The 26,568-nt window shown below is 38.4% G+C and overlaps 1 protein-coding gene across 2 annotated transcripts in view; it reads left to right on the forward strand.

Moving 5' to 3' along the window:
• The first annotated feature begins 1,639 nt into the window (after positions 1-1,639).
• The window catches only part of CBS (cystathionine beta-synthase), a 41,479-nt gene continuing 16,550 nt past the window's right edge, over positions 1,640-26,568 (forward strand). For both annotated transcript variants that reach the window (XM_043996881.1, XM_043996882.1), the window contains exons 1-8: positions 1,640-1,790; positions 18,570-18,793; positions 19,257-19,363; positions 22,494-22,628; positions 23,686-23,765; positions 23,908-24,042; positions 25,226-25,295; positions 26,167-26,258. In XM_043996881.1, the coding sequence (XP_043852816.1) occupies positions 18,582-18,793; positions 19,257-19,363; positions 22,494-22,628; positions 23,686-23,765; positions 23,908-24,042; positions 25,226-25,295; positions 26,167-26,258 (831 nt within the window). In that variant the 5' untranslated portion in view covers positions 1,640-1,790; positions 18,570-18,581. The remainder of the gene's footprint in view (positions 1,791-18,569; positions 18,794-19,256; positions 19,364-22,493; positions 22,629-23,685; positions 23,766-23,907; positions 24,043-25,225; positions 25,296-26,166; positions 26,259-26,568) is intronic.

A 26,568-nucleotide genomic window follows, 5' to 3' on the forward strand; every position in this document is an offset into this window, starting at 1 on the left:
AAAATGAAGGTCAAACAATAACCATAACAACAACCTATACAGATGAATCTCATTAAGATTTTGCATAAGGAAAAGGAGATCTACAGGTTGCTAGCATTTGTAATTCTCTAAATAACTTTGGGGAGGATATTTAGGTGTGAGGTTTTTTTTTTTTGTCTATGACTTCCTTATCTTCCCAAATAATCCCTCAATGCGTTAGAGAAATGCTAAGTGGCTAAATGTAAGAGTTTTGCAAACAATAGTGACTTCAATTATCATTGATAATTATGGCTAACTTTGCTTGTTCCCACAAATGACTATAAATACAGTAAAGAATCTGATTTTAGTTAAGGACACTGAGTACCAAAGTGTACTAAGGACATGATGTTTATTCAGTTGCTGAGGTCACTGAAGCTCAATGCCCGTCCATCCAAGAAAGCAGTGAGAACCAAATTACTTACCCAGATAGCTTTATGGGATTTAGAGCCAAAAGGGACTGTTATGGGCCCATAGCACCCCAGAAGTTCTCTGGGGCACATCAAAGAACCTTCTCCTTGAGAAACTAAACCAGAGGACAGATACGCCTAGAGAGATAAGTGGAACCAGATGGGACTGAGCTAGCTCGGGGACCCCCACCCTTCATTCTAGTCTCCCTCAACCCTGGGGCGATAAGATTAGGTGTGGCTGCTTCCTTTGTGTCCCGAGATGGCTTGAGTGATCTGCAGCAACCCCTCACCCAATTCCTCCAGCCACAATCAGTGGCGGATGGTCCTCCCTCACTAAAGGAACTTTCCACAGTCAGGTCTTTCTCCCCATGAGAAGTCGAAGGACTTCCTTCATGGTTTCCCTTCCCTTCCCCTTCCTCTAAATAAACGACTACCTTATTCTAACTGCTTTTGTGTACAAGAGGGTGTAATTCTTTAAAGAGGAATTCCTAAGGACCCCAAACCCCTACTCCTACCCCAAACCCCCTACCCCATTTCCCCCATGACAGGGACCTACTAATTATCTTTTCAAACCCTTCATTTTACAAAGGAGGAAAATGGGGCCCAAAGAGAAGTGACTTGTCCAAGGTAAAACGGATATTCAAAATGAATTCCTTTAACTTTAGATCTAGAGTTTTTTCCACTCTGATTTTGGAAAGAATCAAAATGAGAAAGAAAATAATTCATTAGTAAAAGGGACTTTGACTGCCTCCTCACAAAGGGTTAGAAGAGGGCATTTGGCTCTTATACTTGGGACACTGCTACATCGAAAGCTAAGATCACCCCCCAAGCCACAACCTGCAGTTTAGAGAAGAAATTCATGCGTGTAAATTTCTGTATGTTTAAAAGTATCTTTGCCAGCTCTGGCCAGTGAGGATGAAGGGGAAGGTTGGGGAGGGAGAGGGGGGGAACGCTGCGGAAATGGACAAGCACCTCAGAAGAGCAGATGTTACCATTTTCAGGATTTAGGAACCGAGCGAAACTGGGAAGGCGGCCACATGCCAATTCGCAAATATTGCAGGAATTACGGAGCCCAAAACTTTGGGCGCAGGAAACCGGGTTATTCTCCAACCTCTGATTGGCTGATCACGCCCCTCTACGCCCCCAGGTCCCAGCAAATCGGCTTTCTTTAATTATCCTACTGGGACAATTGGTCCTGGGAGGAGTTTGGACCCGAAACCTTCTTTTGCATCTGACTTCAGAGAGTCGGGATTGAAGCGGAAACTCTAGGTGCAGCTCTTGAATTAATCTCTCCTTTTCTTTTTAAAGGTAGTTCTTGGGGAACATTTCACCCGCACAGTGAATTTTGGCTGGACTTAAACTCAAGTAAGTTATAGCAGCTGCTATTTAGATATTTCTCACCTTCCCCTATACTCTGATTCTGCGAGTGTCTCGGGATTTTCCAGCTCAGAGATGCCTGCATGGGTGATTGAAAGGGTGGCCCAGGGCTAGTGGCTTATCTTAAATGATTTAACGTCGACCAATGTTGCATCATCTTAATCTCAATGGATGCAGCTTTTTGCCCTAGGTAAATGAAAGCGTGGCCCGCCCGTAAGGTGACCTGCGTCTTTCCCTCTATCCCCTTAAAATCATTTTTTTGCTGCCCGGTCTTTTGTTCTCTTTGGGTCTAGATGTAATAGGCAAGGATGTGGACGGTCTTTGGGAAACAATTGGTGTTCAGTGCTTCCCTTCCCAACCCAACACGCTCCTTTAACTCAAGTTCCAATTTCTATAACTTCTTGAATCCCTGGGCTACTTACTAGGAGCACCCCCACCTCCATCCCACCCCCAAGATCTCCGGGTTTTTGGCTAAGCCATAAACTCCCTCTTTCCGAGACGGCAAAGTCAACTATTTTGAAAGAGAACTACCAATTTCACTTGTAATTCCCTAGAGAAATCCCAGGGGACTTGGTAATTAGGCTACAGATTTTGTATTTTTATCCTTGCCTCCAAAGTTATCGGCGGAAATTTTGGGAAGCTAATAACATCGGTACTTTATTTTTAAAATTGTGGTTGATATGAAAATGGGTTTTTAGCGTGAATTACTCATTTGATGGTGGTTTTGGCGGGTGAATGGGGCAAATATTTTATTTTAGTAGGGTGCACGTGGTTGGAAGAGGCCAATATATGTTGATGTTGTACACACACTTAAATAAGAGTTCTAGATGCTGTGACGGGTTTTTGGGGCAAGTTCTGCGAAAGTAGACTGGTAGTACCTGGAAGCTTTGAGGGCTCTGGGCAGAACTGGAGCCAAAGTTCCCACATGCTGAGTAGCCCTTTTGCTTTGTCTTAAGGAACGGATTAGTTGGGCAGGAAAAATGGATTTTGTTTCCTTCTGGGAACATGTGGTGTCACCCGTTCTTTATAATGCAGGATGATCTTTATAAAGTTTCCTCCAACTCAAGATTTCTCTCTTCCTTGACACACAATTTTGTAGTTTGGGGATTCACTATTTGAGGACTTTGAAAGAAGAATGGAATATTACTGTGTTTTTGCTTGCTTGTTTTAAGTAAAAGGAAAGACTCGGAAGTTTGTTATTTGAAAGTCAAAAGTTAATGCCTGGGGACTTGTGTTCCTCTGGAAGTGGCCAAGAAAATGATTTTGATTGGCTGGCTTTCTTTTTCTGAACTTCCTTTTGTTCTCCACTTGTATTTTCAAATGTTTCGTTTACTTTTCCCCTTCTTTTTCTTTTCTTCTTTTTTTTTTTGCACTCTACTGTCATCCCTTCAAATAAGTACAATCAAGCAAAACAAGTCCATGCCTTGTGTTGGAAAATATTTTCCTTTTTGCATCTATTCCATCACTTTTATGTCAAGTGATGGGAAACAATCTTGGATCCTTTGGAGTCATGGCTGATCATTGCATTGTTAGAATTAAGCCTTTTGAAAGTTATTTTCCTTACAGTGTTGTAGTCTTTATTTAGATTGTTCTCTTTCTGCTCAATTCACTTTGAATCTATTTATGCAAGTCTTTCCAGGTTTCTCTAAATCTATCCCTTTGGTCATTTTTTTAAAGGCACAATAATATTCCATTGCTTTCCAATAGCATTAGCTATTTCCAATTGATTGGCATCCATTTTGTCTCCAGATAGCTGCAATAAAATGCCCTGCTATACATGCATGCACATATGTGCACATATGGGTCCTTTCCCTCTATTGATTTGATTTTTTTGTGTGTGGGTGCAAGTCTAGCAGTGATATATCCTGACTTAAAGGGTATGCACAATTTAATGACTTTTGGGGTATAATTCCAAATTCTAGGATAGCTGTACCAATTCACAGCTCTACCAACAGTCTTCCAACGTCCTATCCAGTAATTATTTTTCCATTATGTCGTCTTTGACAATCTGATAAGTGTGAGGTAGAACTTCAGTTGTTTTAATCTGCTTTTCTATCATTATTGGTGATTAGGACCATTTTTTCATATAGTTGTTGATAGCTTGTCTTTCTCTTCATATACTTTGACTTTTTCGCTATTGACTCTTGTTCTTATGTTTGAATTAAATTCCTTTTGTATTTTGGATATCAGATCTTTATCAGAGAGGTTTGCTGCAAAGACTTTTCCCAGTTAACTGTTTCCCTTCTAATTTTAACTGCATTGAATTTGTGCAAAAAGCTTATTTTATAAAATCAAAATTCCCTTTTATTTTCTGTGATCTTCTCCATCCCCAGTTGGTCAAAAACTCTTTTCCTATCCATAGCTGTGGAAGGTATCTCCCTGCTCCTCTAATTTGTTTATGGTGTGTTCTTTTGGAGCTTGTGGTGATATGTGGTGGAGATACTGATCCAAACCCACTTTTTACCAGACTGCTTTACAATTTTCTCAGTTTTTGGTGAGCAGAAAGTCCTCACCCTGATAGTTGGAGTCCTTAGGTATATCAAATACTATCCTTCTCTGTTTGCTTTTGGATCTTCTGCAACTCAGTTTCTATTAAGGGTTGTGTTTCAAAGTAATGACATTAGGCGGTGATTTTGGTTGAAATAAGTTCTTTTCTTTTTAAAACCTACTCCCCAACATGTTGATGATTAAGGAGATGACTGGGGACCCAACACCCTTTTTGTTCCTCCTCCCGAAGAAATATTAGATATGATATATGTTTGCTTGGGCAGATTTTCTATGTTTAAGGATTGGGGAAAAGAGATTCCATCTTGTAGGATTAGGGTAATTGTGTAGCTGAAAATAAATACTGAAGTTACTAAATATACAATTTGTTAAAAATGACATAAATAAGGGCAGCTAGGTGGTGCAGTGGATAGAGCACTGGCCCTGGAGTCAGGAGTACCTGAGTTCAAATCCGACCTTAACACTTACTAGCTGTGTGACCCTGGGCAAATCAGTTAACCCCAATTGCCTCACTAAAAAAAAAAAAAAAGAAAGAAAGAAAAAGAAATAAAAAATGACATAAATAACAAAACAAAGACAGATAATGATTTAAAATGTTTCAGCTTAAAGATCACAGCCAGAACCTTCTCAAATGATCACTAATTGATTGCAGATTACTTCTCTTCCTTTTTGAAACCACAGTCTTATTCTGAAAGCACACCATTTAGGTCACTCAAGAAATAAAGACTTTTCACAAGAATTCTCTTCATTTTCTTCTCTAAAAATACTAATTTTTCATAAAGGTGATATCTCTATCTTTCTCTATGTACTCTTTCAGTCTCTCTCCTGACCTGGCAGGACAATACTATCTTCAGCTTCTCTCTCTCTCTTTTTTTTTAAATTAATAAAGTATTTTATTTTTTTCCTGTTACATGTAAAGATAGTTCTCAACTTCTGTTTATACAAGCTTTCCAATTTCAGATTTTTCTCCCTCCCCTAGACAGCAGGTAATCTGATAGGTTTATATATATATATGTATATATATGTATATATATGTATGTATGTGTATATACACACACATAATAACATTAATCATATTTCTGCCTTAGTTATGTTATAAGAGAAAAATCAGAGCAATGATGAAAAACCTCAAAATAGAAAAAACAACAGCACCAAAAACAAAAGAAATAGTATGGTTCATTCAGCATCTATACTCCACAGTTTTTTTTCCTGGATTTGGAGATCCTCTTCTATCATGAGTTCCCTGGAACTCTTCTGTACCATTGCATTGGTGAGAAGGATATAGTCCATCACAGTAGATCAGTACTCAATGTTGATGATACTGTGTACAATGTTCTTCTAGTTCTGCTCATCTCACTCATCATCAGCCCACGCAAGACCCTCCAGGTTTCTCTGAACTCCTGCTCATTGTTTCTTACAGCACAATAGTATTCCATTGTATTCATATACCACAACTTGTCCAGCCATTCCCCAATTGATGGGCATCCCCTCAACTTCCAATTCCTTGCCACCACATAAAGAGCAGCTATAAATATTTTTGTACATGTGGGTCCCTTTCCCCTTTCCATGATTTCTTTGGGAAAAAGACCCAAAAGTGGTATTGCTGGGTCAAAGGGTATTCAGCTTCTCTTTTAAACCTTCATTTTCAATAGTCTTTCTTCAGACTCACTTTTCAGAAAATTTTCTATATAACGTTTCTTCATAAAGTAGTTGTTGACAGTTCTCATATGATTAAAGTTTCTCCACATCTAATTTCTCATTCCTCCATAGTTTATCTCATAGATTCTCCCACACCTTGCAGAGCAGTGAGGGTTAAGTGACTTGCCCAGGATCACACAGCTACTAAGTGTCAAGTGTTTGAAGCTGGATTTGAACTCAGGTCCTCCTGAATCCAGGGCTGGTGTTTTATCTACTGTGCCACCTAGCTGCCCCCTCATAAATCCTTATATATCAAATTTAATCTCCTACTCTCCCTGACTCAATAGGAAGAAGTACCTCATAGCAAGACAGTTAGCAAACTCCTTTAGAGATAGATCCTTTATTTTCCATAAGAGAGGCTTTTGAAACGATTCCATTTATTTTAAAAATAAAAGTGTTTTATTTTCCAGATATATGTAGAAATAGTTTTCAACATTTATTTATATAAGATTTCCAATTTCAAATTTTTCTCCCTTCCTCCCCTCCCCTAGGTAGCGGGCAATCTGATATAGGTTATATATACATTATAACATTAAACATATTTCTGCATTAGTCATGTTATATGAGAAGGATCAGAGCACAAAGGAAAAACCTGAAATCAGAAAACCAACAGCATCAAAAACAAAAGAAATAGTATGGTCCAATCAGCATCCATATTCCACAGTTCCTTTTTTTTCCCCCCTAGATTTGGAGTATTTTATATTATCTACCGTTACTTTAAATGGAATTTCTCTTTCTATCTCTTGCTGCTGGACTTTGTTGGTCATGTATAGAAATGCTGATGATGTATGTGGATTTATTTTATATCCTGCTACTTTGCTAAAGATGTTAATTGTTTCCAGTAAATTTTGAGTTGATTCTCTAGGATTCTCTAAGTATACCATCATATCATCTGCAAAGAGTGATAGCTTTATTTCCTCCTTGCCTATTCTAATTCCTTTAATTCCTTTTTCTTCTCTGATTGCTAAAGCTAACATTTCTAGTACAATATTAAATAATAGGGGTGATAATGGACATCCCTGTTTCACCCCTGATCTTATTGGGAAAGCCTCTAACTTATCTCCATTACATATGATGCTTGCTGATGGTTTTAGGTAGATACTGCTTATTATTTTAAGGAAAGCTCCACCTATTCCTAAACTCTCTAGTGTTTTTATTAGGAATGGATGCTTTATTTTGTCAAAAGCATTCTCTGCATCTATTGAGATAATCATGATTTTGGTTAGTTTTCTTATTGATGTGGTTGATTGTGTTGATAGTTTTCCTAATGTTGAACCAGCCCTGCATTCCTGGTATAAATCCCACCTGGTCATAGTGTATTATCCTGGTGATCACTTGCTGTAATCTCCTTGCTAATATCTTATTTAAGATTTTAGCATCAATATTCATTAGGGAAACTGGTCTATAATTTTCTTTCTCTGCTTTTGCTCTGCCTGGTTTTGGTATCACCACCATATTTGTGTCATAAAACGAATTTGGTAGAACTCCTTCTTTACCAATTTTTCCAAATAATTTGTATAATATTGGAATTAATTGTTCTTTAAATGTTTGGTAGAATTCACCTGTAAACCCATCTGGCCCTGGGGATTTTTTCTTAGTCAAATGTAGAAAGGCAGAAATAGTAAATGCATCCTTCTCAGATCATGATGCAATAAAAATTACATGTAATAAAGAGCCATGGAAAGGTAGACAGAAAATTAATTGGAAACTAAATAATTTCATTCTAAAGAATGAGTGGATCAAACAACAAACCATAGAAACAATCAATAACTTTATCCAAGAGAATGACAATAATGAGACAACATACCAAAATCTATGGGATGCAGCCAAAGCAATGCTTAGGGGAAATTTTATAGCTCTAACTGCTTACATGAATAAAAAAGAGAAATAAGAGATCAATGAATTGGGTATGCAACTTAAAAAGCTAGAAAAAAGAACAAATTAGAAATCCCCAATTAAATACTAGATTAGAAATCCTGAAAATTAAAGGAGAAATTAATAAAATTGAAAACAAGAAAACTATAGAATTAATCAATTAAACTAAGAGCTGCTTTTATGAAAAAACCAATTAAATAGATAAACCACTGGTTAATTTGATTTAAAAAAAAGAAAGAAGAAAAACAAATTACCATTTTCAAAAATGAAAGGGGTGATCTTACCACCAACAAAGTGGAAATTAAAGCAATAATTAGGAACTATTTTGCCCAACTGTATGCCAATAAATTTAACAATCTAAATGAAATGGATAAATATTTACAAAAATACAAACTGCCCAGGTTAACTGAAGAGGAAATAAAATCCTTAAATAAGCCTAGATTAGAAAAAGAAATTGAACAAGTCATTAATGAACTCCCTAAGGTTCCCTTTATTTATACATGTTTTTTTGCTTGGAATTTGTAAACTCCTTGAAATCAGGGAAATTTTTGTTCTTGTATCCTTAATCCCTAGTACAGTGCCTGGTGTATAGTGGCTACTAAATGCTTGTTGATTGATTCTATAATAACAATATTAATTGGTTATTAAACACCTTTTTTCATCCCTCCTTGTACCTACCTATTACAGTGCTTTTGCATATAGTAACTGCTTAATTTGATGAATTAATAAATCAGACTACTCCTGCATGGCTGTTCTGTATAGTTTGATTGTATTTTTTCCCCTAACACAACTACAAATATGTTTTTCCCCTATAGTTAGAAGGAAGAGGTCGAGATTTCTTCAGTGACTTCTTCAGTGATATTGCTTATCCTGTGAGTGTAAATGCTTCTTAGCCTCTAAGGCCTTCCATAATTATTTCCATAATAACTGTTCTTATGCCAGTACATTCAGTCCTTGGCCAAGTTCTTCCAACCTATTTTATTGTCCATAGTTCCCCAATAGGGACCTCCCCTGTCTTCTTACCTCCCCTCTTCCTCCTTTACTTTTACTCCCTTCTCTGCTGGTGAATTTTTTTTTTTTTTGGTGAGGCAATGGGGGTTAAGTGACTTGCCCAGGGTCACACAGCTAGTAAGTGTTAAGTGTCTGAGGCCAGATTTGAACTTAGGCCCTCCTGACTCCAGGGTCTGTGCTCTACCCACTATGCCACCTAGCTGTCCTGCTGGTGAAATCTTTTTTTTTTTTTAATTAATAAAGTATTTTATTTTTTTCCGTTACATGTAAAGATAGTTCTCAACCTTTGTTTATACAAGCTTTACAATTTCAGATTTTTCTCCCTCCCCCCTCCCCTAGACAGCAGGTAATCTGATATTGGTTATATATATATATATATATATACACACATAATAACATTAATCCTATTTCTGCATTAGTCATGTTATAAGAGAAAAAAAAATCAGAGCAATGATGGAAAACCTCAAAATAGAAAAAAAACAACAGCATCAAAAACAGAAGAAATAGTATGGTTTATTTAGCATCTATACTCTGCAGTTCTTTTTTTTTCCTGGATTTGGAGATCCTCTTCCATCATGAGTTCCCTGGAACTCTTCTGTGCCATTGCATTGGTGAGAAGAATATAGTCCATCACAGTAGGTCAACACTCAATGTTGATGTTACTGTGTACAATGTTCTTCTGGTTCTGCTCATCTCACTCATCATCAGCCCACACAAGACCCTCCAGGTTTCTCTGAACTCCTCCTGCTCATCATTTCTTATAGCACAATAATATTCCATTGTATTCATATACCACATCTTGTCCAGCCATTCCCCAATTGATGGGCACCCCCTCAACTTCCAATTCTTTGCCACCACGTACAGAGGAGCTATAAATATTTTTGTACATGTGGGTCCCTTTCCCCCTTCCATGATCTCTTTGGGAAAAAGACCCAAAAGTGGTATTGCTGGGTCAAAGGGTATGCACAGCTTTATTACCCTTTGGGCATAATTCCAAATTGCTCTCCAGAATGGTTGGATCAGTTCACCTGCTGGTGAAATCTTAACCATCAGTCAGGTTTTATTTTAAATCATATAGCCTTTGCTGTTGTCCCCAGGATATAGTCTCTCCTGCCATCAATAGAGAAGCCTTAATTTAGCCCCTACAATGTGTAAAGCATTGTTCCAGATGCTATGAGTACATATAATAAAAACATGTTTACAGATAAGTAAATGCAGAAAGTAATATAAAATAAGGATAAAGTCATGGGGAGGGAGTGCTAACAATCAAGAGAATCAGGAAAAGCATCTTGCACTTGAAGTGAGTCTTCAAAGAGGTGAGGGTTTCCAAGAGGCAGGTAAGTCAGAAGGGACAGTGTTCTCATTTGGAAGGTATGGGTCCAGCCTGTGCAAAGTCACAAAGGAGATAGGTGGAATATTACATATGGTGAATAGCAAGGAAGTCAGTTTGTCTGAAGCCTAGATTGGTGAGGGGGAGGGTAATGTGCAGTCAGTTTAGAAAGCAAGGTTCTGAAGGGCTTTAAATACCAAACTGAGGAGTTTCTATTTTATCCTAAAGGCAATAGGGAACCAGTGAAGCTTCTTTAGCTGGGTAGTGACTTGATCAGACTTTGGGGATATACATTTGGCAGATATGTGAAGAATGGATTTGAGAGGGAAGGGACTGGTGGCAGAGAGACAATCTAGGGAGCTATTCCCAGGGGAGAGGTGATAAAAGCCTAGACTAGGATGATCACAGTCTGGTTAGAGAAAAGGCAATGGATTTAGGCGATATCGAGGGGGTAAAAATATTAAGACTTGGCAAATGATTGCATATGGGAAGTGATGAAGTGAAGAGTCAAGAATGTTTCTGAAGTTGTGAACTGGGGTGACTTTAAAGATGGTGGGAATATGATAAAAATGGGTAAGTTAGAAGGTAGGGTAGGAAATGCATAATGTTTGGGACAAGTTATATTTGTGTGGCCTATGGGACATCCAGGTGGAAACATCCAGAAGGTGCTTGGAGATATAAGACTAGAAGTCAGAAGAAAGACAAGGGTTAGATATGTAGTTTGGCAGTGGACTGCATATGGAAGAGGAAGCAAATGTAGAGAGAGAAGAGGAACAGTCTCCAGAAGAGCCCAGAGTTGGGGGCAGCTAGGTGGCGCAGTGGATAAAGCATCTATCTGCTCTGGATTCAGAAGGACCTGAGTTCAAATCTGGCCTTAGACACTTGACACTAGCTGTGTGACCCTGGGCAAGTCACTTAACCCTCATCCCCCCCAACCCCCAAAATCCCTTCCATAGGTAGAAAAGAACTACAATAGATCAATGTTGCAAAAACCCAAGCATGAGAGAATATCCACAAGGAAGGGATGGTCAACTTTGACCAGTATTTACTAAGGTCCTACTATGTGTCAGACCTTCAGAAAGCCCTGCTTTGATGTCTTGTTTTGCTATGGAGGGGACCCTGGATTCTGAAAGGAGAAAGCTTTTGAGGAAAAAAGAGAGAAAGCATAAGCATGGATAGGTTCCACCATGCTCCAGGTTTGGCTCTGAGGACCAACCTAGTACGCTGGTCTCTTAGTGACAATATTTTTTGGTCATGGCGACCTATGGAACAAATGGAAATACATAACAATCTTTGGTCTTATGTAATCTTCTGCTTTTTTCAGTGACTATGGCAGACTGATAAGAAGGGAAGCAGAAAGTCTTAAGAATTATGCAGTTTTTAGACTGCTCATAAACTTGAATTTGATTATTGATACTCTAAAAGTGAGATCCTTGTTCAATGAGGCAGCAGGTAAACTATTGTTGAAGGAGCGGGATCATTCTTTAGCGATCTTAACATTCTCCCTATAACAAAAACCAGAAGAAAGAAATTACACTTAAATGGAAAGAGGGATCCCAGGTATTCCTTGGAAAGGGAATGAAAGGCTTCGGTGGAATAGGTCTTTTCTTATATCCAGAAGCAATATGAAACATTTCATGGGATATTTGATCATCATGTATTGTAATACTAATAACAAGTATTTGCAACAATAGCAACAAAACCAAGCCAAAAGTACCATTAAAATGATTGTGGCTTATTCACCGACATCAGTTGGTGAGGATGAGGTAGAGAATACCAAGAATTTAATAAAAGCCTCCAAATTTAATCAACATACACTCTGATACTTGGTAATTTCATGACAAAAAAGTGAGAGAGAAATATATTGTAAAGCTCTATAGTTCAGGAAGAAAAAAATGAGAAATCACAGACATCAAATTTTTTAAATGATTCACACCTTTAAATCATGAACATTATCTTTGAGAAAAGAGCTGGTTGTTGAACATGTTGAACACCAAATAACACCACAATAAATGAAATAGAGCCTATCTTTTTATTTATTTATTCATTTGCAGAACAATGAGGGTTAAGTGACTTGCCCAGGGTCACACAACTAGTTAAGTGTCAAGTGTCTGAAGCTGGATTTGAACTCAGGTTCTCCTGAATCCAAGGCCAGTGCTTTATCTACTGCGCCACCTAGCTGCCCCAAGTCTATCTTTTCTCTCTCTCTCTCTCTCTCTCTCTCTCTCTCTTTTTTTTTGGTGAGGCAATTGGGGTTAAGTGACTTGCCCAGGGTCACACAACTAGTAAGTGGTAAATGTCTGAGGTCGGATTTGAACTCAGGTTCTCCTGACTCCAGGGCTGGTGCTCTATCCACTGCGCCACCTAGCTGCCCCTAGTCTATCTTTTTTAATAGATTCTATTTTAACAGACAGGAAAAGGTCTATATATGTGTGGTAGTTATCAGACCATTAAACTTATCAAAGCTAAGATTGAAATTAGTAAGAAGAAAAAAGAATAACAGAAAGATATGGCACACAATTGAAACAAAATAAAAAGAAATGGACAACCAAAAGAACTTCACACGGATCATAATAATTTTATACAGGAGTTAAACCAATATAAATTAAGTGATACAACAAGAATACCAAAAGAGCACAGAAGGTACTTTAATTGGCATACCTTTTGGCTTGCCTTAGGAAAAGAAATGTTTGATAAAGGCAATACTATGTTAAAATAGAAACTCATTTGTAAAATCATAAGAAGCATGATGGACAATTGTAAGCATCATGATCTCATAAAGTACAGAGAAGCAGTGATGGGTAAAATCAGTTGCAAAGAAAACTGCAAAAAATTCAACAAAGCAAAGTCATCCTGAGGGTATTTAAAGATGAAAATGGAAGGACAAAAAAAAGAAGAGTAATGTCAAAGATTCATAAAAATCCTTATTAACAAACTTTTCTTAGTCAAGAACAGGTGAAACCATGTCACAGACTTGGATGTGCATGTAGTAAATACGGAAATGAAACTAAAGTGACAAAGATGGGGAAATCTGCTAAATTGAACCAATTGTATATGGAGAGGAGATTGGAGGGGACACAATTGTAGGAATATTGAAGGACGAAAATATTGTAAAAAAACAAGAAAACAACTTTGAAAGACTTAAAACCTCTGATCAGAACAATTATCAACATGTTTCCAGAGGACCTATGATGAAGCATGTTGCCCACCTCCTAACAGAGAAGTTATTGTCTCAAGGTACAAAGAGACATTTTTGGATATGACCACTGTGTTCCTTGTTCTTCCCTGTACATAATATTCCATTTCCCATATCGATGCCTTTGCATAAGCTTTCTCTCATACCTGGAATGCATGCTTTCCTCATCTCCAATTTTTAGGATCCTTAACTTTCTTAAAACTCAACTTAATAATGCAACTGGGGGCGGCTAGGTGGCACAGTGGATAAAGCACCGGCCCTGGATTCAGGAGGACCTGAGTTCAAATCCGGCCTCAGACACTTAACACTTACTAGCTGTGTGACCCTGGGCAAGTCACTTAGCCCCAATTGCCTCACTAAAAAAAAACCTAAAAAAACCAACAAAAAAATAATGCAACTTCCAATTTCAGGCATTTTCTTATGTGCTCTTTCCCCATTGGCTTTATATTTACCTCAAATATACTTTGTATTTACCTTTATGTGTAGATAAGCTTCTTGAAGGCAGTGACTGTATAATCCTGTTCAATCAGTGATACCTTGTTACAATTATTAGCCCATGGGGCAGCTAGGTGGCACAGTGGATACAGCACCAGCCCTGGATTCAGGAGGACCTGAGTTCAAATTCGGCCTCAGACACTTAACACTTACTAGCTGTGTGAAACCCTGGGCAAGTCACTTAACCCCAATTGCCTCACAAAAAAAACAAAACCGCCCCCCAAAATTATTAGCCCACATTTTAGCCAGCGGCTCCCTTTCTTTGCTAGTTTATGGAATTTATATTAGATAAATAGTTATTAATAATAATATAGCTCTGACTTCTCACCCTCCCCAGGCAGGAAAAATCCTAATATCTGGACAGAAGTCTAGATCTCTAATTTATTTAAATTCTATGTATTTCCAGCTAACCCCCAGCTTTCTCCCTCTTTATTTGACATAGACTGAATATATGGATATGATCACAGATTTTTATATGAGATGAAATCACTACAAAGAGCTTAGATTAAAAAGATAAGGAAATTGAATCTGCTTATCAGATAGGTTTAGGAAGAGGAAATTGGAGCAAGAATAGACCTTTTGTCAAATTTATTAGGATGAGAGCCATTCCCCAATTGATAAATGATCAAAAGATAATGAAGAGGTGATGGAAGAGGATTTCCAAATCCAGGAAAAAAGGGAAAAAAAAGAACTGGAGTATAGATTCTGATCGAACCATACTATTTTGTTTGTTTTTGGTGCTGTTGTTTTTCTAATTTGAGGTTTTTCCTCATTGCTCTGATTTTTCTCTTATAACATGACAAATGCAGAAATATGTTTAATATTATATATAATATATTGCATATGTGTGTGTGTGTGTGTGTGTGTATAACCTATATCAGATTACCTGCTGTCTAGGGGAGGGGGGAAGGAGGGAGAAAAATCTGAATTTGGAAAGCTTGTATAAACAAAAGTTGAGAACTATCTTTACATGTAACTGGAAAAAAATAAAATACCTTATTTAAAAAAAAAAAGATAATGAAGAGGGCAGCTAGGTGGCGCATGGATAAAGCACAGGACCTGAGTTCAAATGTGGCCTCAAACACTTGACACTTACTAGCTGTGTAACCGTGGGAAAATCACTTAACCCTCATTGCCCTGCAAAAATGAAACAAAACAAAACAAAAACAAAAAGATAATAAAGAGTTTCAGATGGAATAATCAAAGCTGCCTACAGAATAAGAAACAAAGTTCTCTGACTCACTATTGATTAGAAAGATGGGGGGGGGGGGGCTAGGTGGCGAAGTGGATAAAGCACCAGCCCTGGATTCAGGAGTACCTGAGTTCAAATCTGGCCTCAGACACTTGACACTTACTAGCTGTGTGACCCTGGGCAAGTCACTTAACCTCCATTGCCCCGCAAAAAACCAAACAAACAAACAACAAAAAAGAAAGATACAAGTCAGGGCAATTCTGGGGTACTACCTCATATCTATTAGATTGGATAATAGGACAACAGAGGAAAATGACGAATGTCATAGGGGATATGGGGGAAATGAGACATTAATGCACTGTTGGAGTTATAAACTGATTCAAACATTCTGAAGAGCAGTTTGGAACTATGGCCAAAGGTCTATAAAACCATGCACTCTCTCAGTATCCAAAAAAAGATAAAAACAAAAAGTTAAAGGACCTATATGTAAAAAAATAATAATTATGGCAGCCCTTTTCTGGTGCAAAGAATTTGAAATTGAGGAGATGCCCCTCAATTGAGAATGGCTGAACAAATTGTGGGATGACATTATGATGGAACACTATTGTGCTATATAAGAAATGATAATCAGGATGCTCTCAGAAAAACCTGGAAAGACTTACACGATGTGATGCAAAGTGAAATGTACTGTATACAAAGTAACAAAAAAAAACCCACCACCAACAAAACCCACAAGGTAACAGCAGTATTGTAAGATGATCAGCTGTGGATGATTTTGCTATACTCAGCAATACAATGATCCAAGACAACTTGGAAGGACTTATAAAAAATGTGATCCATCTCCAGAGAAAGAACTGATGGTGTCTGAATACAAATTGAAGGGTATTTTTTTAAAGTTTCTTTTTCTTAAGATATTTGTCTGTTTTTGTTCAACCTGACTAATATGGAAATGTTTTGCATCACTACACATGTATAACTCTTTTGTTGTTGTTGTTGTTATTTTGCCAGGCAATGAGGGTTGAGTGACTTGCCCAGGGTCACACAGCTAGTAAGTGTCAGGTGTCTGAGGCTGGATTTGAACTCAGGTCCTCCTGAATCCAGGGCTGGTGCTCTATCCACTGCGCCACCTAGCTGCCCCCACACATGTATAACTTATATTGAATTGCTTGTGTTCATAAGGGAGGGGAGGGAGGAAGAGAATTTAAAACACAAAGTTTTAAAAATGGATGTGAGAAATTGTTTTTATGTGTAATTGGGGAAAAAATAAAATTCTAAATAAATGAAAGGAAAAAAAAATGGATCTTTTGTAGCTTCCCATAGGCCTCGAATGGGCAACTTAAAATCAGCAGTTTATGGCTAAGTTCTCTATTCTGATAATTCCTGCAGGGACTCGGAGGCCCCCTGTATTCTCCTTCCTTCCTACTGTAGCTCAGCTTTCTCTCTGATTACCCATTATCCCCTTGGCTATTACTTCCTCCCTAGTCAGCTAATTATTAAGTTCCAGGTCTGATGGGGCAGCTAGGTGGCGCAGTGGATAAAGCACCGGCCCTGGATTCAGGAGGACCTGAGTTCAAATTCGGCCTCAGACACTTAACACTAACTGTGTGACCCTGGGCAAGTCACTTAACCCCGATTGCCTTACCAAAAAAAAAAAAAGTTCCAGGTCTGAGCTGCTGCTGCTTTTGGTGTTGCTCTTGGTCTCTGATCCATTTTTCAAAATTTCTGGGTATGAGTCCAATCTGTACCCTGGTTCCAAGATCATAATAGTCCAAATTTCTCTCAAAGCTAGCAGGGTACATATGTTCCTCTGAATTACAAATTCCAGAATACTAGCCATTTCTCAAAATGTAACTGTACTCTTACATATTAAAATTGCATACATCTCCATTGGTTTTCTTAGTGGTTCTACCCAACCTCACATTTGGGAAGTCTGTTCTCGGCTGAATTTTCACTGGCCACATACATGGTTTATTGAAAACACGGTAAAGTGAAGAACTATATTGGACTTGGCACAGAGCAAGGCTATGAAGAAATCGCTTTGCTTGATAGTCTTCCCCAATAAAACTTTCTTCTGGCCCATAAATCATGGGTAAGATCAAGGAAAGAGATTGTGCATTTATTGTATGTGCTGCCAGGATTGTTGACATCAGAGAGGGAGGGGGGAGGAGCAGGTTGGCATTAGTATCCCAGCCTGATGTCATCAGTGCTGAACTTCCACAGAAGCTTTCGGTAGGTTCTTCTCTACAACACTTCCAAGTACCTCACTCACCACTGTAGTTCCCTGAATCCTTCTCTAGGATCTTTATTTCTGCCCCCTGCTGCTTTCTAGCAGCATTGACAGTTACCCCAACCAGCAGTCAGCCACACCACTGGCAATGTGGAAGTACAGCATAGCCGACTACAAATCTCTTCAAGGGTAATGGAAAAAGAAACTCTAGGAATGTTTGTATACCTGTTTGGAACTTTCCTTTTCTAATGTCTCACGTGTCTCTTTCCCACTTCGAGCTTACTAGAGAAAGGGAGGAAACCACTAAAATAACAATAGCTAATATTTATATAACACTTTAGGGTTTACAAAATAACCCCTATACCAAACAATTATGTCAGTAAAACGAGGGGCTAGTGCTGGATGATTGAGCTCTTAGGTCCCTTCTAGCTCTAATATTTTACAAATAAATATGGAACATATAGTAAGTGCTTTTGGAGATCAGTAAGGGGAAAAAGATTTCACTTGTGGGTATGTCCCTATGAAATGTCTAATTTATATGTGAATATCCTTAGCATTGGTTGTGTATTACAACACTTTAACTGGAAAGAATTGGTTGCTAAAAGTTTTTTAGTCTTCTGAAGGAAAAGAACAGATGATCACTAACTTTTTTAAAGAAAATGTCTCAGCATATGCACCGAGGTTGTCAAAGACAGAAAGATTCCACATATAGCAACATATTCATAGTAGTATTTTTTGGTGGTAGCAAAGAACTGGAAATGAAGTGTGTGCCCATTGATTGTGGAATGGCTGAACAAATTTTGGGATATTAACATAATGGAATATTGTCATACCATAAAAAATGAGGAATAAGAAAAATCAGACATATGAGAAGACATGTAGAACCGAAGCAGAAATAATAAAAACAACATGGGTAATGACAAGAATGTCAACAAAAAGAACTATATGACCAATCCCAACTTTTAAATTATGAATGGCATTTGTCAGAGAAGAGATAAGGAGAGTTGGTTAAAAATAAAATTCATAGGTAGTTGCTATATGGTCAGTTTTGCCTGTTTTTCTTTGTTGCAAGGGAAGGTTGGGATTGCAAGTGAAGAAGGTGGGATGAGGTATATCCAAATCATAGTGTGAAGTAAAAAATAAATGGCATTAATAGAACTTTTAACAGTGCAAAGAATGTTTTAAATGTAGGATGAATCTTAAATGGAATACTTTCTGTTTCTTCTGTTTGCTCTTAGCTTATTTACAGCATGCCTCGTGAGCCTCCCCAGATTGAGAAGGAAACCAAGGTTTGCCCTCATCTCTCTAGCAGCAACGCAGAGAATGCGAACCTAGAGATGTCGGCTAACTGTGGGAACAAAGTTGAGAAGGAGCGAAAGTGGATCCGGCCTGACCACCCTAGCAAGTGTACTTGGCAGCTAGGCAAACTTATCTCAGAATCTCCTCATCATCATGTCTCCTTGTAAGTGTTTTGGGTTTTGACATTCTCCAAACTAACCCATGCTACCATTTATGAGTTGCTAACCTACATCGGTAAAATTCATTTTCACACAGGGAGTTCTCTATACATATGAAATCATAGGTCCAGAAACTTTTTCTTCCCCCCAGAAATAATACCTAAGAGTGAAATTTCTGGGTCAGATGTAAACTTTTGTTTTTCTAGCTGTAGAGGGATTTTGTTAAGGTCTGGGTTGAACTAGATGGAAGTCTGAGTTATCTTCCAACTCTGAAGTGTGATTCTGATAGGCACATATTAAAGCTGTTTTGATTTGCACTTTAACAAATTAGTAAAAACTATAAATATATCTTTATTTATGTGATAATTTATTGTTACCATAAGACAATAAAGGTATGTTTTCAGTTGCTGCTAAATCCAGTGGGCTCTTTTTTTTTTTCTGATTATATATACAAATTGGTCTCTTCAGGTCAAAGACACCCAAAGTCATTCCTGATATTTTGAAGAAAATTGGGGATACTCCTATGATCAGAATCAATAAGATCGGGAAGAACTTTGGACTGAAATGTGAACTTTGTGAGTATTTTAGCTTTTTTAGAGGGATTGAAAACTTATGATGACCTAGAGCAGTTTTGGGGCAGCTAGGTGGCACAATAGATAGAGCACAAGGCCTGGAATCAGGAAGATGTATCTTCCTAAGTTCAAATCTGGCCTCGGACACTTACCAACTGTGTGACTCTGGGCCACTGACTTAACCCTATTTGCCTTAATTCTTTATGTGTTAAATGAGCTGGAGAAGGAAATGACAGACCACTCAATGATTTGAACCACTCAATTCAGTTAGTCACAACTGAACAACAAGGTAGTTTTGGGGTTACAGGAATATTGCACACAACCAATGTCTTTGTAATGATTTTAATATGTTGAAACCAAATCTTCATGTTATGGAAAAACCATACTGGTACTGATCTTAATAAGCATTGAATAAAATGAACATTTCCCTAAACAAAGTAGAACAGAAGAAGAGGACTGACTATACATGAAACTACAAACCTTTCTCTAGTATAGCCTGCTTTTCCTTTTAATTACATAATTATTTAAACATGTAATATTCAAAGCTGCCTTGCTTCAACAAGCATTAGTTAAGTGCCTACTATGTACCAAGCACTTTGTTATGTGCTGAGAGTACAAACGGAAAAATGAAATAGTTTCTGACTTTAAGGAACTTAAGTTCTCTTAGGGGTAAACAATTTGTTCAAAGAAAATGAAAAAAAAATTCAAACTAGTTCCTAGAGGGAGGCCCTTAGCCCCTGAGTCATATCAGAATAGGCTTCTTTCAGGAAGTGGCATTTAAGCTGAGCTTTGGAGAAAGTTTAGAGTTCTGAAAAGTAGGAGATTGTTGGGACAAAAATTCAGAGATGGTGATAAAATGTTGCGCCCATGGAACAAGAAAGCAGGTGTCCATGAAGTAAGTGAATCAATCAGTAAACGTTTATTAAATACATACTATGTGCTATGCACTGTGTTAAGTGCTAGGGATACAAAGGGAGACAAAAGATAGTGTCTGCACTCTAAGAGTTCAGTCTAATGGGAGAAATGACATACAGATAAATATGTGCAAACAAACTATGTACACAGGATAAACAGGAAATAATTAACAGAGAAGGCAATAGATTAAAGAGGGCTTGGGAAAAACCTCCTGTACTAGGTTGGGACTTAAAAGAATCCAGGGAAGCTAATAGGCAGAGCTGAGGGGAGAGAACAATGCAGGCATGGGGGACAGTCAGAGAAAATGCCCAGAGCCAAAAGTTGGAAGATCTTGTTCTAAGAACTACAAGGAGGCCAGTGTCACTTGATTGGAGGGCACATGGCAGGGAATGAAGTATGAAAAGACTGGAAAGATTGGGGTTAGGGCTTTGAATGCCAAAATAGAGGATTTTATATTCAATCCTTGAGGGGATAGAGAGCCACTGGAGTTTATTTAGAAAGGGGGAAAATATAATCAGGCCTGTGCTTTAGGAAAAGCACTTTAGTGGTTGAATGTAGGAAGGATTGGAGTGGGTAGAGACTTGAGGCAGGCAGATCTACCAGCAATAGTTCAGCCATAAGGGCCTGTACCAGGGTAATGAGTGTCAGAGGAGAGAAGTGAGTGTATTCGAGAGATGGGTGGAGGGGTGAAAGATAGTGAAAAGGTGAGGATAACATCTAGGTTGTAAGCCTGGGAGACTGGGAGTATGGTAATAGTGAAGTCTGGAAAGTATTTAAGAGGAAACATAATGAATTCAGTTTGGGACAAGTTGGGTTTAAGATGTGTACTGGACACGCAGTTTTAGATGTCTGAAAAGCAGTTACAGGTACAAGACTGGGGGTCAGCAGAGAGGTTAGGACAAGAAAGGTAGATTTGAGAATCATCAACATAGAGATGGTAATTAGATCCATGGCAGCTGATGAGATCACCAAGTATAGTACAGAGGGAGAAGAGAAGAATGCCCAGGATGAGGATACAGAAAAGGAGACTGAGAAGGAGTGGTCAGATAGGTAGGAGGAGAACCAGGAGAGAATGATGTCCAGAAATTCTTGAACGTTAAGGAAAGAAGGGTGATTAACAGACTGTAGAGAGAATGAGAATTGAGAAAATGTCATTGGATTTGGCAATCAAAAGATCACTGGTGGGACAGCTGCAGTGGATAAAGCACTGGCTGTGGATTCAGGAGGACTTGAGTTCAAATGCAGCCTCAGACACTTGACACTTACTAGCTGTGTGACCCTGGGCAAGTCACTTAACCCTCGTTGCCCTGCCCCCCCAAAAAACAACAACAGACAAACAAACAAAAAAAACACCCCCAAACAAACAAACAGATCACTGGTAATTTTTGAGAGAGCAGTTTTGGTGGAATGGTGTAGTCAGAGGCCAAATTATTTAGGTATTGGGAAAGAATGGGAGAAGAGAAAGTGAAAGTACCTATTATAGATGGCCTTCTCAAGGAGTTTAGACCTCTTATCAACTTGATATCCCACTCTCCACAGTGACTCTTCCAAACCTTTTCATCCTTCCTCAGGCCTCCCATGGCTTTGCCTCACCAAAAACAAAACAAAACAAACAAAAAAAAGAAAATGATTAGATGGAGAAAGGAGCTGTTGAGAATGATTCTTAGTTTGAAGCTGGGTTACTGGAAGGATTGTGATGTTCTTTTTATTTATTTATCTATCTATCTATTTATTTTTTTTTTTTTAGTGAGGCAATTGGGGTTAAGTGACTTGCCCAGGGTCACACAGCTAGTAAGTGTTAAGTGTCTGAGGCTGGATTTGAACTCAGGTACTCCTGACTCCAGGGTCAGTGCTTTATCCACTGCGCCACCTAGCTGCCCCAGATTGTGATGTTCTTAATAGAAATGGGGCTGTTAGAAACAGGAGAACATTTTGGAGAATAGTTAATAAGTTCTATTTTGGACAATTCAAATTTGAGATACTTATGAGACATCCATTTGGAGGTTCCCGCATTTGGTGATGCAGGCCTGAATTTTAGTAGAGAGACTAGGGCTGGATACGTAGGCTAAGAGTCATCTGCACAGAGATGAAAGAGGGAAGTGGTGGGATCATCTAGAGAAAGAACTGACAGAATTCTAAAGAAAATTCTGATGGAGATAAGTGGACCTAATCCAAATCAGAACCTCCTAATCTGTGATCCTCTCACCTCCTTCCCCAGTGGCAAAGTGTGAATTCTTCAATGCTGGAGGGAGTGTGAAGGATCGAATCAGCTTGAGAATGATAGAGGATGCAGAAAGAGCAGGCATTTTGAAACCTGGAAATACAATCATCGAGCCAACTTCTGGAAATACTGGTCAGTTTTATCAACACTAAAGCCTTCCTCCCCTCTTTCCTAGCCCTTCCCTGCCTCAGCCTCAGTAGAGCCTTCTCTTGAAACAAAAAAAAAAAAGCAAGAAAGGAAGGAAGGAAGAAAGAAAAAGCACAACTAAATACCAAATCCACACATTGGCAATTTTTAACAGTGTATGTTTCATTCTATACCTCCCTGCCAAGTGAAGGTGTGCTTCACTATTAGTCTTTTGATGTCATGATTGCTTTTGACCTTGATCAGAGTTCTGTCTTTCAACAATGTATGGGTTTTTTTTACACAAATGAAAAGTTGTGATTTAAAAAAGAAAAGTCTTCTTTGCCTTCAGTAGGAGTTAAGCTCCCAAGTCAATGAGAAAGTAAGCTTTGTGTACTCTCCCCCCCCAAGTCATTGATAATTCAAGTTCCTTCAAGACTCAACTCAAGATTTCTTTAAGAATTCTTCCCTAGCAAGACCAGCCCTATTGTGATCTTTCTCTCATTTCATTTCCTTAGCTCATATTCACATAATTTTTATCACATTATCATGCACTTGAGTGTATATTGTGTTGGTCTTCCTAATTCTGTCCACTTAAGTCTTTAGCTCATTTGAAAGTCAGATCACATCTTTTACTTCTGTACCTTGTGACTATGATACTAGGTGTGTAACAAATACTTATTAGATTGGACTTAGACCTTCTGTGCTCTCTATTCAATTGGTTTTCAAATCTAATCAGTTCATTAAAGTTTTAAAGATTTAAGTCTCAATCTCTTATTGGACTAGGACTAGGGGGTCAAATTATATATATTTTGAAATTTTTAAAAAACCCTCTGTTCACTGGGGTATTTCTTTTTTAAAAAAATTCATTTTTTTTCCCTTTTTTTCACTGAGGTATTTCTACTGTGTACTTTTTGGAATTGTCCATCTTGAAAAGACTTTAGATTCTAAGGAGATAGTATATTCTTCTCAGTGACTTATACATCCCTTCCCATACTGTGTCATTCCTAAAGGATGGTTACACAATCTAGTAGTACCCTCTTTAAACTCCTTTATTGTGTTATAGGAATTGGGCTGGCCCTAGCTGCAGCAGTGAAAGGGTATCGTTGTATCATTGTGATGCCAGAGAAAATGAGTATGGAAAAGGTAGGTTTGCCCAAATCTACTCAGGCAATAGTGAATAAATCTTTGTTAAAGCTACATTTCCTGATTTTAAACAGTACTCATCCAAACATTCCCAACACTATGACCCAGACTACTCTGAATGCCAATGTACTCTTTGGTTTAGGTGGATGTCCTGAGAGCACTGGGAGCTGAAATTGTGAGAACTCCAACAAATGCCAGGTTTGATTCCCCTGAATCTCATGTAGGGGTGGCATGGCGATTGAAAAATGAGATTCCCGATTCTCACATTTTGGACCAGGTAAGGTCTGGCTGTACCCCTGGAGCTAGAGAAGGCTATTCAAAGTGGGCCTTGGTGTACATGTTTGATTTTGAGGTCACATTAATCCTTAGGGAAAGGAAGGTTTTTCCATGGTTGGGTTCTTGGTATAAGTCATGGAAGGGAAACACGAATATCTCTTAGGTCCTTAGACTTTTCTTCAGGAGTTGGTCTTTCGGTATTGGTAAGCACAGTGTTAGGCCTATAGTAGACTCACGATAAATAATTGGTGATTGATTTCTGTCTGACTCTCATATTTTTCCCAGTCCCATTGGGCTTAGTATAGTTTTTGTTTGTGCTCTACTTTCAGTAAATCAAGTAAATGTTAATCTGTCAGCATTTTTACACTTTATTGTTATTTATTTAGACTGGAATGAATATTGTTTAAAGGACATGGGATATTTTTCTTACATAAGCTCTTCATTTTAAACCATTCCATATCACTTGTTTTTAACTTTGAAGTCAAGCCTAAGGAAACAGATTTTTTAGGAAGTGCTTGACCCAGTTGTCAGGCAGCTATGTTATAATAGAAAGATCCAGGCTCTGACACTTATTAACTGTGTGGTCGGGCAAGTCATTTAATTTCTTTGGACCTCCATCTTCATTTGTGAAATGGGAAAAGTAATATCCATACTGCCTACCTCAAAATGTTATTGTTGGGAGCTTTGCACACTTTAAAATACTTTAGGGGCAGCTAGATGGTGCAGTGGATAGAGCACCGGCCCTGGAGTCAGGAGTACCTGAGTTCAAATCCGGCCTCAGACACTTAACACTTACTAGCTGTGTGACCCTGGGCAAGTCACTTAACCCCAATTGCCTCACTAAAAAAAAAAACAAAAAAAAAAAACTTTAGAAGTGTGAACTATTAGATATAAAAACTGGGGAATTTAAGTGGTTCAAAGGCAGGAGGATAAATGCTTTCTAGAGATATTTATAATCCTAACTGAATTTCTAACTTTCTGAGTGTCCCTTGGGCAAATCATTTAACCTAGACCTCCCTAGACCTCTGTTTCATCATTGTAAGCTGAGAGCGTTGGATTAGATGAAGTAAAAAAAGTCAACTTTTCCATTATTTTAGGCAATGAGCAATTTGTAGGGTGAATATTATTTATCTTTCAATTTGTCTTACAATTCTGTTGCTCCCTTCATTCATGTTCCCACACAGTACCGAAATGCCAGTAATCCCCTTGCTCACTATGACAGCACGGCCGAGGAGATCTTGCATCAATGTGACGGTATGTACATCTTGTCCTGGTAGTCAGGCTTGGTTGCTATTGATTCATTGGGTGCCAAGGACAATAAACAAGTCATTTTTTCTTCCCTTGCTTCAGTTTGTTCATTTGTAAACTATAATTAATAATTTCTTCTACTTACCTCATAAGACGTCAGGCCATCTTCTTTAAATTCATAATGCTTCTTTGGGTATTTTCATAGAAGCCAAGGCAAAGTTTGTGATGGTGGGAATATTTTTGTTCCTTTGATTTACTTGATAAAATCTCCCTTAGGGAGAAGGAACGTGTCCAATACTTCTGGGTAAACTATAGTTTGTCAAGAGGGTAATGAGCTCTCCTATCACTCCCACACTGGCACTGACATCAAGCAGCACTTAAACCCTGTTTTCTGCCTGAGAGCCAAGCAACTTTAAGTTAGTTACCTCATTATTGGATGTTCTTGGTTTGCTTTGCTTTGCTTTGGCCAAAAACCCTCGAGTTTTGATCCAGGTACCCACATACCTTTTCCTGACCCATGCTCAGACCTGTCTCCAAGAGTGGGAGTTTTTATGTAGCCGCTGAACTAAGGGAGAATGAAATCTGGTAGAAAGCATTATCCTTTTTTTTTTTAATAATTGAAGAGAAAGCAACTGAATTTGTTTCCCTGGCTAGTGATAAGAATTTCCTTTTGAAGGAGTAGAAAGAATAAAGAACTTTTTTTGTCTCCTGTCTCCATTTCCTGTTTTTTTAAATTTGCCTTTTCTTTGGTTATTCGCCTCAGCTGGGTTTAGAAAGCCTTTTTGAGTGAGTTCCACCCCAATTATATAAAATCTGAATAGGGATATGGTCTAAAGATGTTGTTACTGTGCTGTTCTAACTTTTTCCACAACAATAGGAAAAGTGGATATGCTGGTAGCTTCTGCTGGCACAGGGGGCACAATCACAGGCATTGCCAGGAAGCTGAAGGAGAAGTGCCCAGGATGCAAAGTAAGTACGCTGGGACCCCAAACATTTCAAAAACGATTCCTGAAGGACAGAATTAATATGAGCCTTGTATGGAAACTCCTTTCTGCTACTTAACTCCAAATTGTATACGTCAGGTGTCAGTGTCTTCCCAAGAGTGTTAGATTTTATTTGCCTGGTTGGAGGGTATATAGAGATGTGGGTGGCAAAACTTTAAGAGTGAATCAAGGGGCGGCTAGGTGGCGTGTGGCGCAGTGGATAGAGCACCGGCCCTGGAGTCAGGAGTACCTGAGTTCAAATCTGGCCTCAGACACTTAACACTTACTAGCTGTGT

The sequence above is a fragment of the Dromiciops gliroides genome, chromosome 3, assembly GCF_019393635.1.
Source record: "Dromiciops gliroides isolate mDroGli1 chromosome 3, mDroGli1.pri, whole genome shotgun sequence".
Lineage (NCBI taxonomy): Eukaryota > Metazoa > Chordata > Mammalia > Microbiotheria > Microbiotheriidae > Dromiciops > Dromiciops gliroides.